Below are 16299 nucleotides of genomic sequence, written 5' to 3'. Positions count from 1 at the left end.
GCACTAGGACAAGGGGTAAATGGTTTTAAAGTAAAGGAGGGTAGACTTGGGCTAGTTATAAGGAAGACAATTTTGATGATGAGGGTGCTGAAGCACTGGCACAGGTTGTGCAGAGATGGTAGGTGCCCCATCCCTGGAAGCGTTCAAGGTCAGACTGGACAGGGCTCCAGGCAGCCTGAGCTAGTTGAAGATTCCTTGCTCATTGCTGGATGGTTGGACTAGATGAACTTTCAAGGTGCCTCCCAACCCAAACCATGAAACTATTCTCTAATTCCGTAATCATGACAGAGGTTTGCAGATGCAAATGCCATGTATGTTTTCCTCCAACTTTGAGCATGTTTTCCTCCAACTTTGAGCAAGCTTAAATTTGGACAGCAGAAACACTGCTCTCAGATCTTGAACGTTCTCCCCACCGAGATCCTCTGCTGTCCCTTTTGCTATTGACACATGCACTCCCCAGGGTCCCCACTGACATTGGTTGGCAAGGGTTTGCAGATCTCTGGCTGCTGTACTCCTTGAGGACCTGCCTGTGCCCAATGATAAATGTTTGAAGAAGGTCACTGGTCAGAACTGCATCCTCCCCTGCTGCTCCTCTAGCTATGGACATCTGAACGTTTAGGGTATTTGCCATTTGAGTAGATGAAACTGGAGAACCCATGTTGCCAATTCCCTCTGTTGAGCCTGCATAGTCTTCTGTCTAGAAATCCCCTGAACTGCATTTTCTCATATGTGTGCAGTTCTACTCTTGGAGTCAGAAAAGCACGGCAATCCCATAGGATGGGCAGGCTGGATTTTACTGTGAAGGTCTGATAAATGATACTCCTTCTGGTAGAGTATCCCAGACTTCCTATATGATGTGTTTTGTTAGAAAATCTTGACTGTGAATGCTAAAGCAGAGATCTATTCCAGTGGGTTGTGAGGGGAACAGACAGATGCTTGTGGCCTAATTAGAAATATTTCTCCAGGGGCAATCAATCAAGTGCGCTCTGTTACTTTTAGTACTGTATGTGTCTTCCAGACAGCATCTGGTAGTATACTTGCGTGTATTTATGTGTGGGAATGATTCATCCATATTGTAATTAGGGATGGGAAAGCCAGTTTCAGGAAATAACCTGGATTCACTCCCTCTGTTGAGTGCCTGTTTCAGATGCGTTAGCGTATTATTTATTTGTGAAGTACAAACTGCTCTTTGGGACCTCTTATCAAAATGCTCCCCTCTGAATGCTAGCAGTTACAGGTGATTATTTAGTTTGTAATTCTGTGCTGTTTTCCTCAGATCCCCATTTCTGCCCTGGTGTCCTTTGTGGAAGCTCTGGAGGTTGGCTACAGCAAACACAAAAACCCTTATCACAACCTAATGCACGCCGCAGATGTGACACAGACGGTCCATTACCTCCTTTTCAAGACAGGCGTAGTGGTAAGTCTAGGACTTGGCATCATGAATGTATAAAGAGATTACAACAGTTTTAACTCAATAAGGAGATTATGATTATCCACAGTAGAACCCGTTTGCACTATAGACAAACTTAATTTCATATGACTCTGCTCATGAAAGTAGAGACGTGGGATTATATAGAAATAGAAAACAGGTGAAGGTGACAATAACTTTTTTTAACAGTGGTCTAAAAGAGGATGAATGAGAAACCCAAGCTCAGGTTTTGACTCTGCTACAGGTCTCCTGGGAGATTCTGCCAACTCACTTCTGTTGGAATTCACTTCCCTGATGTGAAGAAGCAATTGTCTCAGCTTTCTTGTCACTTCAGGGAGCAAGGCAGTACCTCCAAAGGCCAGTTCCTTCCACTTATCTGAGGATGGCAGGAGCCATGCTCTGGAGGTGCTGAGCTTCATCCAGTCTCCACAGCAAGAGCAGCTGAACTGGCTTCCATAGAAACCTGCTGACAGCAATGACAGGAATGGGTCTTACACACAAAGACGTAGCGCACACTATGTTCCCACACTGGCTGTCAAGACAAACAACAGAAATAGTCTGAAGATGGACTAAAGAAATTGAAGGCAGACAGATTCTAGAGTGGTGCTGAGCCATTAGACTTTGTTTTCAGCTATGGCCCAGAAAGTTGCCTGAGGCTCTTACTGCAGCTCCTGCCTTCTTGAACGCTCCCCAGTTGTTGGAAGCTCCCTAACTGGGAAGTGTTGGAAGAGAAGGCTGAAGGAAACCCATGGTTACATGTGACTCAGCCCAACCAAATTCCCCCACTGTGCCCAGTGCCGCGAGTAATTTAGATGGGCTGTGGGAAATCACCATCAAAGCTGGCAGTCAGCATCCCTGGTGGTAATACTTGTGTCTTCCTCTGTATGTTGATGACACCTTTTTCTGTGCAGCTGGGTGAGGAAGCTGAAGAAATGCCACTGCCAGCGTGTACTGTGTGTGGTGGAGCACAGGGCAGAGAGGGGTGAGCTGATGAGGCATCGCGCAGCTCCTGCTGTGTCTTTGGGGCCGCTTTCAGGACGTAATTGAACCGTGCTTAGTCAGGAGCAAGCTTTTGTGCCTGTGGTCTGCCTTTCTGCAGTGCCTTGACTGCCACAGTAATGTTGCTTTCAGTTCTGAGGCCAGAGCTGGGTGCTCTCCCCTGAGGACTCAGCATGCTCCGGTGCCTCGGGTGAACGTGTGCCGGGTCTGCCGTGTGGAACGTGGGCTGCAGGTGTGAGTTGTAGCGTTTGCCAAAGACCGATGTGGAAGGAGGCAGGGCCTGCCTGTCTCTGGTGCCCGATTCTGCTTGAAGTTGTGTCAGTTGCTCCTGACTGCGTGTGAAGCAAAGAGGAGTTAGGTCAGGTTTGCAGCTTGTACAGACACATAGACAAAGCTTCCCGTGGGCCTGCAATGCAGATGGCAGTGTCTTTCCTGCCCTGGGGAGGCCAGGATGGGACACAGGAGCGTGCATGCCCTCTCAAAAGTGCTAAAAGAAGAGTGTAGAGCTTTTTTGTTTATGAAACTGATTTTTATTGTGTGGTTTGTTTGGGTTTTTTTTTAAATCGGATTTTATTGGGTTTATTTTTTTGTTGTTTGTTGTCCAATCTTGGCCAAAATTCTTTGTGTCAGAACTGAAGTTGCCTGCTTCTCCATGGGAGGAGCTGTCTGTCCATCTTGAATGTTCCCAGGGATGGATGGGGCATCTGCCTTCTGTGCTGACGGGTTGTTGTTCTGTGCACGCTGCCAGGGTGGGTCTGGCTTCATGTTCACCCCCCTGTATTTGGTACCTGAGGCGAGAGCTGGCTGAGGACAGCCACCCCCCACTGTCCTGCTCATCCTCAGACTGCAAAAATGCCACCTGCAGGCCCCAGTAACCTGGGTGGTGCTCCAGGGGAGTCCAACAGTCTCTGGTGGTCCTGGGTCATTATGGGTGGTCCTCGGTGGTCCTGGGTCATCCTTGGCGATCCTCGGTGGTTCTGGCTCGTCCTTGGTAGTCCTCAATGGTCCTGGGTCAGCCTCGGTGTTCTTTCTCAGAGTTCTTTCTGTGATACTGTCAAGAATTAGAGGATACTGTTTCCTGCAGCAGACATGTAAACCTGCAGAAGTGCGAGACTTTTGTCACATCTGTTTGTACCAAAGGGAAGTGAGATCCTCCTCTCCTCTAGACTAATCATCATGAGCTCTGCAAATGATAACTTCTTTTGAATAAAAGACCATAAACTCTGGGGAAGGAAAAAAGCTAATTATTGCTCTCTTTGCTTTGTAGCATTTTCTTGGAAATGCATCCATTTGTTTTGTTAGAATGGAAGACTGCTCCTTCCTCTTTCTTCCTGTAGGCATCGATATGCATCAATCCTTTTGTTTACATGCCAATGACTTGCCTTAGTAGCTACTTCTTCATATTTACTGTATGTTTGTGAAAGAGAATCATGCCTCATTACCCTTTCTTGTTTCCACCCTAGAAGCCAATACTTGTTCTTTCATGCCTTCTTCCCCCTCTATCCCGCACCCCCTATCAATGCAGAAAGTTGAAGGTTTGGTTCTGGATTGTTTTTATCAACCCTTTAGAAATGAAAAACATTCACATTTCCTCATTCTTTTCACCTGTGACAGTGTCCTGCTGCTTTCTCAATAGCTCATGATGAATTTGTTCTTTAAAGCTAGCTCTCTGTTCCCAAAATGAAGTCCATCACAGACTAGTAAATGGTAATATCACTGCTTTGATGGAGATGGCATCCGTTCTCTGCGGGCTCTTTGCCATCTTGTTTGCAGCCTTGCAAGGTTGTAGCAGATAAAAGGGACTAAAAGGTTGCAATTACTTACCTGCTATTTCCCTCCTGTTAGTCACAAGCCTATTTTGACTTTGTGCTACTTACACTGATTTATTTATTACCCACTATTCACAACGGTAATCCCAGTCTGTGTTCTGAGTGGTCTTCTGCAAATGCTGTTATGATATTTAATATCTCTCCTCAGGTGTATTACACCCTATTTGAAAAGCGCCATTTACCCAAACTTGTTCAGCCAGTGATGGTTTGGTAGCGCATGCAAGTTAGCACTTTTCCTGTGCATGCCTTAAGGGGTAGAGGACCTCAGGCGCAGAGCTCGCAGCCTTACTGATGTTTTAAGATTTGGGTCATAACATGCTGTTGGAGTGGGACTTGTCAGATGGTGCCCTGAAGGTCTGAAGTGGATGCATCAGACTAGCTGAGCATGCCCCGTGGTAGTTCTGCGTGCATAATGTAGGTTTGCTCTGCCTGTTCCTGAGCGCTTTTGCCTGATTATTTTTCTGTCATTCACACGCTCACCTTTTGGGAAATGGCAGAACATGGTTGAGGAATGGAAGTCCAGATCTAGATCTTGTATCTTGGAAACCCTAGTTCCATTTCTTTTCCATTGCAGTTGCCAGACGCTGTTGCTAGAATGTTGAAATCATGTTCTTTATCAGCTGTAAAGCATTCCTTATTCACAAGTCATGCCTGGAAACAGAAACATCACAGATTTCTCCACCATTAGTGCTGTCCATTCCTGTCCTGGACCAACTGTGTAGAAATGAGAAAATAATTTGGTTTGTGTGTCTGCTCATTTCTTGATCTTTCACACACCACACCCCCCCCGAAAATTCAAGAGCTGCCTTGATTATGGTCAGTGGCATTGTGCGAAATATCACTGGCCAATATTTTCAAACCGCATCTTTAATGTAAGGAGATCGTTTATACCGAGACTTGCTTAATTCATAATTGGTTGCGCAGAGGTGGCTGTGAATGGCAGGAGAAAGCTAGACAGGTCGCTGTGTACAGACCCCCCGTTACCTGTGCTTCCCCTGCACTGTGGTTAACAGGCCAGTGATGGTCCCTGAGCTGTAGTAGTTGTCTAGAATAGATTTATGAAACCATATTGCCTTTACTGGGCTTTGAATTAAAAGGCAGTTTGTACATGAATGTCTGTCAAGACGTTTGCAGCTTGACAGTGAACTGTTACAAAAATATTTGGCAGCCACTGTGGTAAAGGTTTTCTCTAAATTTAGTATGTTTAAGCATTTCATACAAATATTTACAGCATCTATAGTACCCAGAACCTTTGTCTCTGATGCTCTTGATGTTAACAGCCCTCCTTGTGTGCTGCCAGTGGAAACCCAGATGTAAAATGATTGATTGACTCTGAGAAAAATGATTAAAAGCCTCTGAATCATTTAGAAATCTAAGTTAGAAGCGAGTTAAGCATTGAAAAATAAGGCTTCGACTAGGCAATTAGGAAAAAAAAAACCCTCAGGACTTTCTCCAATGTGTCTATAAATGGTAAATAAATAGCAAGAAGTACATCTTGTGAGGTTTTGTGCCCCTTTTTCCTTATGATTCAGTCATTGCTGAAGACTGGAACGGAAGGATTAGAAGCTCTGTAGGAAGGACGGGCAGGGGAAGGGAGGAGGGGGCTTCACCCTCTAGGTCAGCAGCCAGCTCAAATGCATGGAGCTCCATCTGGGGCTGGATGGGGAGCGACAGGTGACATTATAGTGGGGGTCTGCTACAGGCCGTCCAACCAGGAAGACTGAGCAGGCGAAGCCCTCTATAGACAGGTACAAGCCACATGATGTTCATGAGCCCTGGTCCTCATGGGGGACTTCAGCCACCCCGATATTTGTTGGAGAGGACAACACAGCAGGGCTCAGGCAATTCAGGACATTCTTGGACTGTGTTGACAATAACTTCCAAGTGATGGAGGAGCCAGTGAAGAGAGGTGCCATGCTGAACCTTGTTCTCACCAACATGGAGGGGCTGGTGGGGAATGTGAAGCTTAAGGGCAGCCTTGGCTGCAGTGACCACAAAATGGTGGTGTTCAAAATCCTTAGGGCAGCAAGGAGGGCACACAGCCAGATCACTGCCCTGGACTTCAGGAAAGCAGATTCTGGCCTCTTCAGGGATCTGCTTGGTAGAGTAGCATGAGAGCCCTGGCACGAAGAGGCACCAAGAAAGATGGTTAACATTCAAGGATCACCTCCTCCAAGCTCAGCTCATGGGGGAGCCCCTGTGAACCTCATGAAGTTCAACGAGGCCAAGTGCAAGGTCCTGCATCTGGGTTGGGGCAAGCCCTGCTATCAATACAGGCTGGGTGGAGAATGGGTTGAGAGCTCCCCTGAGGAGAAGGACTTGAGGGTGCTGGTGGATGAAAAGCTCAACATGACCCAACAATGTGCACTCGTAGCCAGAGGGCCAACCCTATCCTGGGCTGTATCAAAACAAATGTGGCCAGCAGGTCGAGGGAGGGGATTCTCCCCCTCTCTTCCACTGTGGTGAGACCCCACGTGGAGTACTGCGTTCAGCTCTGGAGCCACCAACATAAAAAGGACATGGACCTGTTGGAACGAGTCCATAGGAGGGCCATGAAGATGACCAGAAGGCTGGAGCTCCTCTCCTATGCAGACAGGCTGAGAGAGTTGGGGTTGTTCAGCCTGGAGAAGAGAAGGCTCTGGGGAGACCTACTGCAGCATTTCGATACTTAAAGGGGGCTTATAAGAAAGACGAGGACAAACTTTTCAGCAGGGCCTGTTGAGATAGGACAAGGGGTACATGGCTTTAACCAAAAAAGGATAGATTTAGATTGGATATTAGGAAGACATTCTTTACTGTGAGGGTGGTGAGGCACTGGCACAGGCTGCCCAGAGAAGCTGTGGGTGCCCCATCCCTGGCAGTGTTCAAGGCCAGGCTGGATGGATGGGGCTTGGAGCAACCTGGGCTAGCGGACGGTGTCCCTGCCCATGGCAGGGGGGGTGGAACTAGATGACCGTTAAGGTCCTTTCTAACCCAAACCATTCTATGGTTCTATGGTTCTATGACTTTTAGCTACTGGAAGTTAGTGACATTCTTCTGTATTTGAGGCTCTGCTACAAAGGTCAGCTGAGCTGAAAGTACATACCGTGGTAGAACATGAGTACCTGCACATGTGTCATCAAGTTCCACTTGAAGAACCTTGATTGTCTTGAGGTTTTCCCCTCTCTCTTCCTCACACAGTGCTTTTTAAGAAGGGCACATGTTTCCCCTTGCTCTGCCTTAAGCCTTACTAGCTCCTGAAAACATTTTGCTGAAGCTCAGTTTATTTGGATGAAGCTTCAGGAAAAACACTGGTTTGGCTTTTGTGCATCAACCGCAGAAGTTTGCTTACAACAGCTGGCAGGCTGCAGGGGAAAGGCAATGATGTGCGGCATTGACTGTCAGCAGGGGATAACTTGCCTTAAAGGACAAAAGCTTTAATGCCTGGGAAAATGACGGTTTATCTGATTGCTCTTAATCTCTTTTCAGCACTGGCTGACAGAGCTGGAGATCTTCGCTATGATCTTTGCAGCTGCCATCCATGACTATGAACACACTGGAACCACCAACAACTTTCATATCCAGACACGGTGAGGCCATTGTAAATCACGATGAAGGGCTGGGAAATGGAGGGAGGAACCTTTGGGGAATAACGGCACAGCCACCTAGGAAAGCACAGGAGCTTTTGCTTTGAAGTGTTACAGGAGGAAAGTTCACTGCCTTAGGTTGCATTTAGTTTTGTCTTGCTCAGCCATTTACAGTGGAATGCATGCATTCTAGCTTCCTGAGCATGATTTCATATTAATAATCAGGAAAAAGGAAGGTCCCAAAATGTTTCTGTGTAAAGCTGCCAAAGACAAGTTGCTGTACAGGGTGTCGTATTTTGATGGAGTTACAGTTTTGGAGGAGCTACTATAATTCAACAGTTTTTTTCTCATTGAATTTGAAGAATCAGATATCAACTACATAGGTTAAGAACTTAACAATACCTGTATTTATCGGTGAACACCAATGCTACATGTACTATTTTCACTTGAGTGGAAAAGCACACCTGCAGCCAAAGTGTATGTTTACCGCTACCTGTTCAGGGACATCATTTTTTAGAGCTTTGTAAATTGCTAGATAGCAACTAGCTGTTCCCAGACTAGACCGAACCGCTGTATTTTTTTGAACTCAGAATCTTCTATAAGGCTTCTGGGTTGGTGGAAGAGAGAAGAAGATGAAGATGGCAGCAAAATTCTGAAGCATGAAAAGATTGTGAAGTCTGTGGTTGCAGCAATAACTGGGCATTTTGTTATTGTTATTTTGACAATGGGAGTGTACTGGTAGTGGTGACAAAATATGTAGATATCCTTGACTGACACCTGGGCATTTCTAAGATGCGTTGCATCTCACTCTAAGTAAGATACCTGGAGGATGTTAGCTGAATCATGCAGATAGATAAATGTTGCTAGGCTAAATCACACATGTGCTCAGGAAAGCTTGGGAATGGAATGTAGAAGGATGTTTCTGTTTCTCTTCTGGGCCAAGCCACACTCCACTTCTTACTTGCGCTTCATGCATGCAAGAATTAGGGATCTGCTGTATTTCCAAAATAGTAATTTCTGTGACACTGAAACCTTGAGGGTTTAAAGTGTCAGGAGGGAGAAGTATACACTGCTCTCTGGGAAGCAGAACTGAGTGGGGCCTGTAACAAACCATACTCACCCTCTGGTGCCATTAAGTTCCAGCAACACCTTTGTCTTCAGACCACCTCAGCCATCCATCAGTCTCAGCTCTGTGTCCTAGAGCTTAAACTAAGGCATGAAGTACCTTTGGCCTTACTCTGTTCCGCTGGCAATTGCCCTTCCAGACAGCGTAGCCGAGCGCACAGATGACAGAAAGCAGCTCAGTTCTATCTTGCTGACAGCCAGTTTGCTGTTCTGGAAACAATATTGGGACACAACTTGCAATTGCTTCCTTGGGTACCATCAGGCTTTATTATGAGAGCAACATGCACAAGAGCTGGAAAAGAACCTCATGATTCAGCTGTAAGTTTAGATACCTCTCGCAGCTCTCAGCATATTTTTTAAGTGTGTAACAGAGAGGCTACGTGAGTCTCGATTGATGAAATCAATTTTGTGTGAGTTTTGATCTTTACTTTTCTTTTACTGAATAACAGCAACGAACAAAGTATTACAAATGCTCTTAAAATACTCCTGTCCGTGCTATAGAACTAATTCTCTGTAGCTGATCAAAGGAAAAGGGACAGGGAAGAAACATAACCTTTCCTATGTTTTCTTTTAAATGCTAGGTCAGACTCAGCCATTCTATATAATGACCGGTCTGTGCTTGAAAATCACCACGTTAGTGCAGCGTATCGTCTTTTGCAAGATGATGAAGAGATGAATATTTTATCTAATCTCTCAAAGGATGACTGGAGGTAAAAATGAGCATGGTGGCTGCCTAGGGACCTTGCAGTATCGCCACAGACCGTTACTGCCTTGTTTGAATGGCAATATGCATTATTGTATATTACACATTGGTATTTGTATTGCTACCAAAAAAAAAGCTTTAGAAGGAGTTTGTCTTGCTTATTTCTGCTTTCAGTTTTCACCTCTGGTAGTGAGACCATACTTGGTGACGATGGATTATAATAGGAAATTGACTCCCCTCGAATTTCTAAGTCTGACAGAGACACCCTTCATACAGATCCATTTGTAACGGAGTGTAGAGCTAGCCTGCTGTTTGTCCATCCTGAAGCATAAATGTAACCTTTATCTACTTTGACACTCCATGCCTAGAAATTATAAATGAGTCTTAATGCAAAAAAGAACCCAGTCCAAAGAGCATAAATCAGTGTACTGTATATGCCAAGGTGATGTAAGAAGCTGTAATTTGAAATAAGCTTCATGCGACGTATGATTTCTGTGCCAAAATCAGCCCATGATTTGCTTTCTAATAGCAGACAGTTCAAACTGATGAGAGCTTTCTGTTTTTATGGGTGTTTTGAACTCCAGGGGGTGGTACTTTAAAAATAACCCAATGTGCTAGACAGGAAGAATCCTGCTCCGTGGGTCTTTCTCATGGGAGAGGAAGCAACTTGTGGGATCTTACGTGATGCATGGTGCCTCCTGCATAGGCTTAATTGTGACACAGTGCTGAGCAAGCAGTTCATTGTTTTTTTTAATATTAACGTGGGGAAATGAGCCCTTCTCTGGGGCCTGGCTTTTAGCAAGCTGGTCAGTGAAGGCTCTGCTTTAGCCTGAAGTTCCTGTTTATTTTAACTTGTGGACAGTGATGTGATCCTATATCTGAACACCAGGAATACAACTCGGGAATTTGCATGGCTGATTTCAATCAATGTGAGGGTTGTGGAGGAGTGGCCTGAGAAATTCTTTCCCCCAATATAGAAAATAGTCTCATGGTGGGCAGCAAGCAGGAACGGAAAAAAAAAAAAATCTGCATTGAGGTGTTAAAAATCTAGTTTATTTTTTTAGCTACAGCTGGTAATGCCTTGTCAAATACTGGCAGCAAATTACTGCTTCCTTTTATGTTGGTGGGCGAAAAGCAAAGAACTAACTGACTAGAAAGAGCAGCCCTAGAGCCACTGTCTGCTGGGAACAGCAGAGCAGCTCATTGAGCGTGCTTCACTGTGTAGATACTCTCTTTAGGAAAATGGTCTGCTTTGGAGCTGTCAACTGTTTTTGCTTGAATCAAAGCTAGCTTCCGATATTTCTCATTGATTCTGTAGTGTCAGCATGTGTGTTCTGTTGAGGCCATATGTTTAGACCCAAAGTTTCAAAGATTAACCCATCTCTAAGAAACACTGTAACTGCCTGAGCAAAAATATGGAGCGGTTTGGTTTGCTGCGTTGTTCTCTCTCAAGTAGGGCTTTATTATTTTGTAGCTGTGAATCAAGCAGCACCTGCAGAATAAAGGCTATTATCTGGATGTGCTCTAGCTCCAAAACTGTGGATTTTTGTGTGCTTTTGCTTTTGACTGCGACTTTGAAATCCCATAGGCAAATGTTTGGGAAGCACTGGAGACGTCAGCTGACTTTAGCTGGACCTGAGGTGTTGAGATAAAAACCAAGAAGCCCCGATTTCTTAGACTGGCACTCAAAAATCGGACCCTCAGTACTGCAGGATGCTTTGGGCAACTGTTGAAGTGTGTCCAAACTGAACTTGATTTTTGTAGACATACCTGATAAATCTCTCTCAGCAAAAGGCCCGAGTGATGGTTTTTGGAAAGCAAATTCTGAAGTGCCTTTCTGAGCTGAACTCTCATTCCTTTTTTCACATTACTAGTAAGAGAAAATCTGATGGTCCGTGGGTTTTGAAATCCTAGGTGCCTGTGTGGATTTTATTGCTTTTGTGTTATTCAGTCATTAATTAGGGAATGTATTTTCAGGAAAGAAATGTAGCAAACTGGAGCTAGATTTTACGGTTGGAAAATAAATGGGCACAGCTTTCATAAGGGAAGCAGGTGAGACTGAAAGAGGTCTTTTGCGCTAAGTCAAGGAGAAAAGAGTTGGATGCTTACTAGTACTTAAACTACCTTTCTTCATTTAAGCAACCCTCTGTTGCTTGTTAAATATTTGAAAATCCGTTTGCTTGCCTCATGTCATTAATCCCATTTGTGGAAGTGATCAACAAGTAAATGAAGAAACTGTAACAAAAACGAATCCAAGCAAATTAAGAAAATTAACTGCCAAGTGAACAGATGCTTTCCAAGATACGGCTATAGATGTCTCTTCTGGTAGTGTATTTCATTGTTAACAATTTCCATGCAGTTTATTGAAACAAAGTATGTTTAGCACAAGCCCTTTACCATCAAGTACAGGATTAAAAGGGCATCTGGAAAATGTTTAGCTCCTTAACTCTGTATTGGAGTACAGCTGTGGGAAGTGACCTTTAATGCAATACTGACTTTGTCTGTAAAGCTGCTTGGGGGTTTTGTCCCTCAAGTAATGCTGAGCCCTCCTTGTCAATCACTGTTACTCCTTTTGTGATTGTGGTGAGAAATCTGGAATGTTTTTTGACTGAATGGAGATGACTTTGGTGAAAGCCTTCTTTTGTACATAACAGTGTGTGCGTGGTTGCATAATCACACCCTGTACTTGGAAAAGTTCGTTTCTGCGCATCCAGGATGGGCACATGGATATTCTGAGTGTTACACCTTGAGTGAGAATCAGCCAATGAAAATGCTTCCTTGTAGTGTTTTCCCTATTTATTTCCATAAGAATAAAGTAACGAGACTTCAGGTGGATGAAATGAGCAAAGTGGCTCACTTCAAGAGATGTTACTGTTGGCTCCTAGCATAGAGATCAGGTGATCTCCAATGGCCTTTTCCCTGTCCCTTCCCCATGAGTGCGAGGGGAACAGTACAGCTCTGAGGTGAACGCTGATACGGAGCAAAGACACATCCGACAAAGTATCCTACAAAATGATGTCAGGTTCTCTGAGGCAAGAAAGGTAAACCCATGAAGTAATTATTCTAAAGAGAAGAGAAAGGCATTTTCCAGAGGGATCAATGCAAGGCTTGGACGTGTTTACATGTAAAGTCAGCCAGAGTCTTATCATGGCAATCAGTAATAAAAATACCAGAAGACTGTGCTTGTGGGACTGTGCCACATAGCATGTTTACACATGAATCGTCTGCAGGACATCGGTTAGAAACAAAAAATCAAAGCTGCGACATTGGCCACTGGATGAGTTGTTGTTTGGCCTATGAGAATAATAAACCAAGACATTAACTTCAGGTTTCCCTCTTCTCCAGTTGCTTTTCCTGACCTGTTCCTTGACAGCCTGCTCTGTCTGCCTAATTGTTCATTTCCCTAATTCTGCAGCAGTTAACAAAGGGCATAGACAAGTAATCTTAGGCTTGATTTGCAAAGTTGATAACATCAACTTTTTCTCAGTGGTAAACTTCTCTGCGTGAGAATGTAATGTGTGACTGGCTCCTGGACTCTGGCCTTAAGGAATATGTATTGTACTATGAGAGAGGACATCTGGAAGTGTAGTAAGAAATATTCAAATCCATAATTACTCAGCCAAGCAGCACAGCCAGGTCTATAAAAAAGTCTATGAGTCCACGAGGGATCTTCTGTTGAGGGGACCTACAAGAAAACCCATTAGAAAGCCCTAGCAGAGCCGTGATATTCTTGGAAGTGATCACTTTGATGGGACAGTGTATTTGCTACCACAAACAGTGGTCTAAAAGAGGATGAATGAGAAACCCAAGCTCAGGTTTTGACTCTGCTACAGGTCTCCTGGGAGATTCTGCCAACTCACTTCTGTTGGAATTCACTTCCCTGATGTGAAGAAGCAATTGTCTCAGCTTTCTTGTCACTTCAGGGAGCAAGGCAGTACCTCCAAAGGCCAGTTCCTTCCGCTTATCTGAGGACGGCAGGAGCCATGCTCTGGAGGTGCTGAGCTTCATCCAGTCTCCACAGCAAGAGCAGCTGAACTGGCTTCCATAGAAACCTGCTGACAGCAATGACAGGAATGGGTCTTACACACAAAGACGTAGCGCACACTATGTTCCCACACTGGCTGTCAAGACAAACAACAGAAATAGTCTGAAGATGGACTAAAGAAATTGAAGGCAGACAGATTCTAGAGTGGTGCTGAGCCATTAGACTTTGTTTTCAGCTATGGCCCAGAAAGTTGCCTGAGGCTCTTACTGCAGCTCCTGCCTTCTTGAACGCTCCCCAGTTGTTGGAAGCTCCCTAACTGGGAAGTGTTGGAAGAGAAGGCTGAAGGAAACCCATGGTTACATGTGACTCAGCCCAACCAAATTCCCCCACTGTGCCCAGTGCCGCGAGTAATTTAGATGGGCTGTGGGAAATCACCATCAAAGCTGGCAGTCAGCATCCCTGGTGGTAATACTTGTGTCTTCCTCTGTATGTTGACGACACCTTTTTCTGTGCAGCTGGGTGAGGAAGCTGAAGAAATGCCACTGCCAGCGTGTACTGTGTGTGGTGGAGCACAGGGCAGAGAGGGGCGAGCTGGTGAGGCATCGCGCAGCTCCTGCTGTGTCTTTGGGGCCGCTTTCAGGACGTAATTGAACCGTGCTTAGTCAGGAGCAAGCTTTTGTGCCTGTGGTCTGCCTTTCTGCAGTGCCTTGACTGCCACAGTAATGTTGCTTTCAGTTCTGAGGCCAGAGCTGGGTGCTCTCCCCTGAGGACTCAGCATGCTCCGGTGCCTCGGGTGAACGTGTGCCGGGTCTGCCGTGTGGAACGTGGGCTGCAGGTGTGAGTTGTAGCATTTGCCAAAGACCGATGTGGAAGGAGGCAGGGCCTGCCTGTCTCTGGTGCCCGATTCTGCTTGAAGTTGTGTCAGTTGCTCCTGACTGCGTGTGAAGCAAAGAGGAGTTAGGTCAGGTTTGCAGCTTGTACAGACACATAGACAAAGCTTCCCGTGGGCCTGCAATGCAGATGGCAGTGTCTTTCCTGCCCTGGGGAGGCCAGGATGGGACACAGGAGCGTGCATGCCCTCTCAAAAGTGCTAAAAGAAGAGTGTAGAGCTTTTTTGTTTATGAAACTGATTTTTATTGTGTGGTTTGTTTGGGTTTTTTTTTAAATCGGATTTTATTGGGTTTATTTTTTTGTTGTTTGTTGTCCAATCTTGGCCAAAATTCTTTGTGTCAGAACTGAAGTTGCCTGCTTCTCCATGGGAGGAGCTGTCTGTCCATCTTGAATGTTCCCAGGGATGGATGGGGCATCTGCCTTCTGTGCTGACGGGTTGTTGTTCTGTGCACGCTGCCAGGGTGGGTCTGGCTTCATGTTCACCCCCCTGTATTTGGTACCTGAGGCGAGAGCTGGCTGAGGACAGCCACCCCCCACTGTCCTGCTCATCCTCAGACTGCAAAAATGCCACCTGCAGGCCCCAGTAACCTGGGTGGTGCTCCAGGGGAGTCCAACAGTCTCTGGTGGTCCTGGGTCATTATGGGTGGTCCTGGGTCATCCTCGGCAGTCCTCGGTGGTCTCCGATGGTCTCTGGCAATCTCTGTCAGTCCCTGGCTGTTCTCGGTGGTCTGCGGTGGTTTTTGGCAATCTCTGGTGGTACTTGGTAGCCTCCAATGAACTCCTCCTGGTGCTCTGGTGCTGCCAGACAGAAGGTGGCAGCCCCGGTCATCGCCTCTTCCCCAGGGCTCAGGGCAGAGGAGATGGCCCCGCTTCATGAGGGGTGGTGGTGCAGGGTGGGAAAGCAGGGCTCATGTGCAGCTTGACAGCTGGGTGACCTTCCTACGAGCCTGCCCGGTGTCAGTGTGGATGGTCCACTCTAGGGCTGGTGTGTGCTGCCTGGGTGGCGTCGCTTGGTCTCTCTGCGGGGCCCCTGAGAGCCCCTGGCAGCCCTGCGGTGCTCCAAGCAGCCTGGCAACGGCGGTGTGGTGCCCCTTCGGGCTTGTGCAGGGTGGATCCAGCTCCATGGGCTCCTGCTGGTCTTGCGATGGATCCACCTGCATGGGCTCTTGCTCGTGGCATGATGGATCCACCGGCATTGACTGTGGATTCTCTCATGGTGGATCCACCTGCATGGGCTCAGGGCCATTCCCTGTCAGGCCAACTGCCACGTGCCGGGCGCACTTGGCATCGGTGCTGCTCGTTGTGTCGTGCAGCTTCCGTTCCGAGCTTGGGCTGCACCCTCAGGGGCTGCAATAACCTCTTGTTGCTCACCCGGCTGGCGCTGGGCTCTGGTCTGGCTTGGCCGCGTCCTCCCCTGCCGAGCACGCTTGCTGTCAGGGTTTCCAGCTGTGCAGCGAGCTGTGGGCCAGCCGCAGGGCTGCCCGCTGGTGCACCGGAAGGCCGGCGAGGTCACCAACGGCCGCTGGTGCACCGGAAGGCCGGTGAGGTCACCAACGGCCGCTGGTGCACCGGAAGGCCGGTGAGGTCACCAACTGCCCGCTGGTGCACCGGAAGGCCGGTGAGGTCACCAACGGCCGCTGGTGCACCGGAAGGCCGGTGAGGTCACCAACTGCCGCTGGTGCACCGGAAGGCTGGTGAGGTCACCAACGGCCGCTGGTGCACCGGAAGGCCGGTGAGGTCACCAACTGCCCGCTGGTGCACCGGAAGGCCGG

General features: G+C 46.8%; 1 protein-coding gene across 8 annotated transcripts in view; it reads left to right on the top strand.

The window, feature by feature from the left end:
- PDE1C (phosphodiesterase 1C) overlaps positions 1 to 16299 on the top strand; it is a 370389-nt gene that overhangs the window by 296864 nt on the left and 57226 nt on the right. For all 8 annotated transcript variants that reach the window (XM_055708673.1, XM_055708674.1, XM_055708678.1 and 5 more), the window contains 3 exons: positions 1277 to 1417; positions 7726 to 7826; positions 9530 to 9658. In XM_055708673.1, the coding sequence (XP_055564648.1) occupies positions 1277 to 1417; positions 7726 to 7826; positions 9530 to 9658 (371 nt within the window). The remainder of the gene's footprint in view (positions 1 to 1276; positions 1418 to 7725; positions 7827 to 9529; positions 9659 to 16299) is intronic.

The sequence above is a fragment of the Falco cherrug genome, chromosome 4, assembly GCF_023634085.1.
Source record: "Falco cherrug isolate bFalChe1 chromosome 4, bFalChe1.pri, whole genome shotgun sequence".
Classification (NCBI taxonomy): domain Eukaryota; kingdom Metazoa; phylum Chordata; class Aves; order Falconiformes; family Falconidae; genus Falco; species Falco cherrug.
Note: the sequence above shows the minus strand (reverse complement) of the source record. Positions and strands in the feature narration are given on the sequence as shown.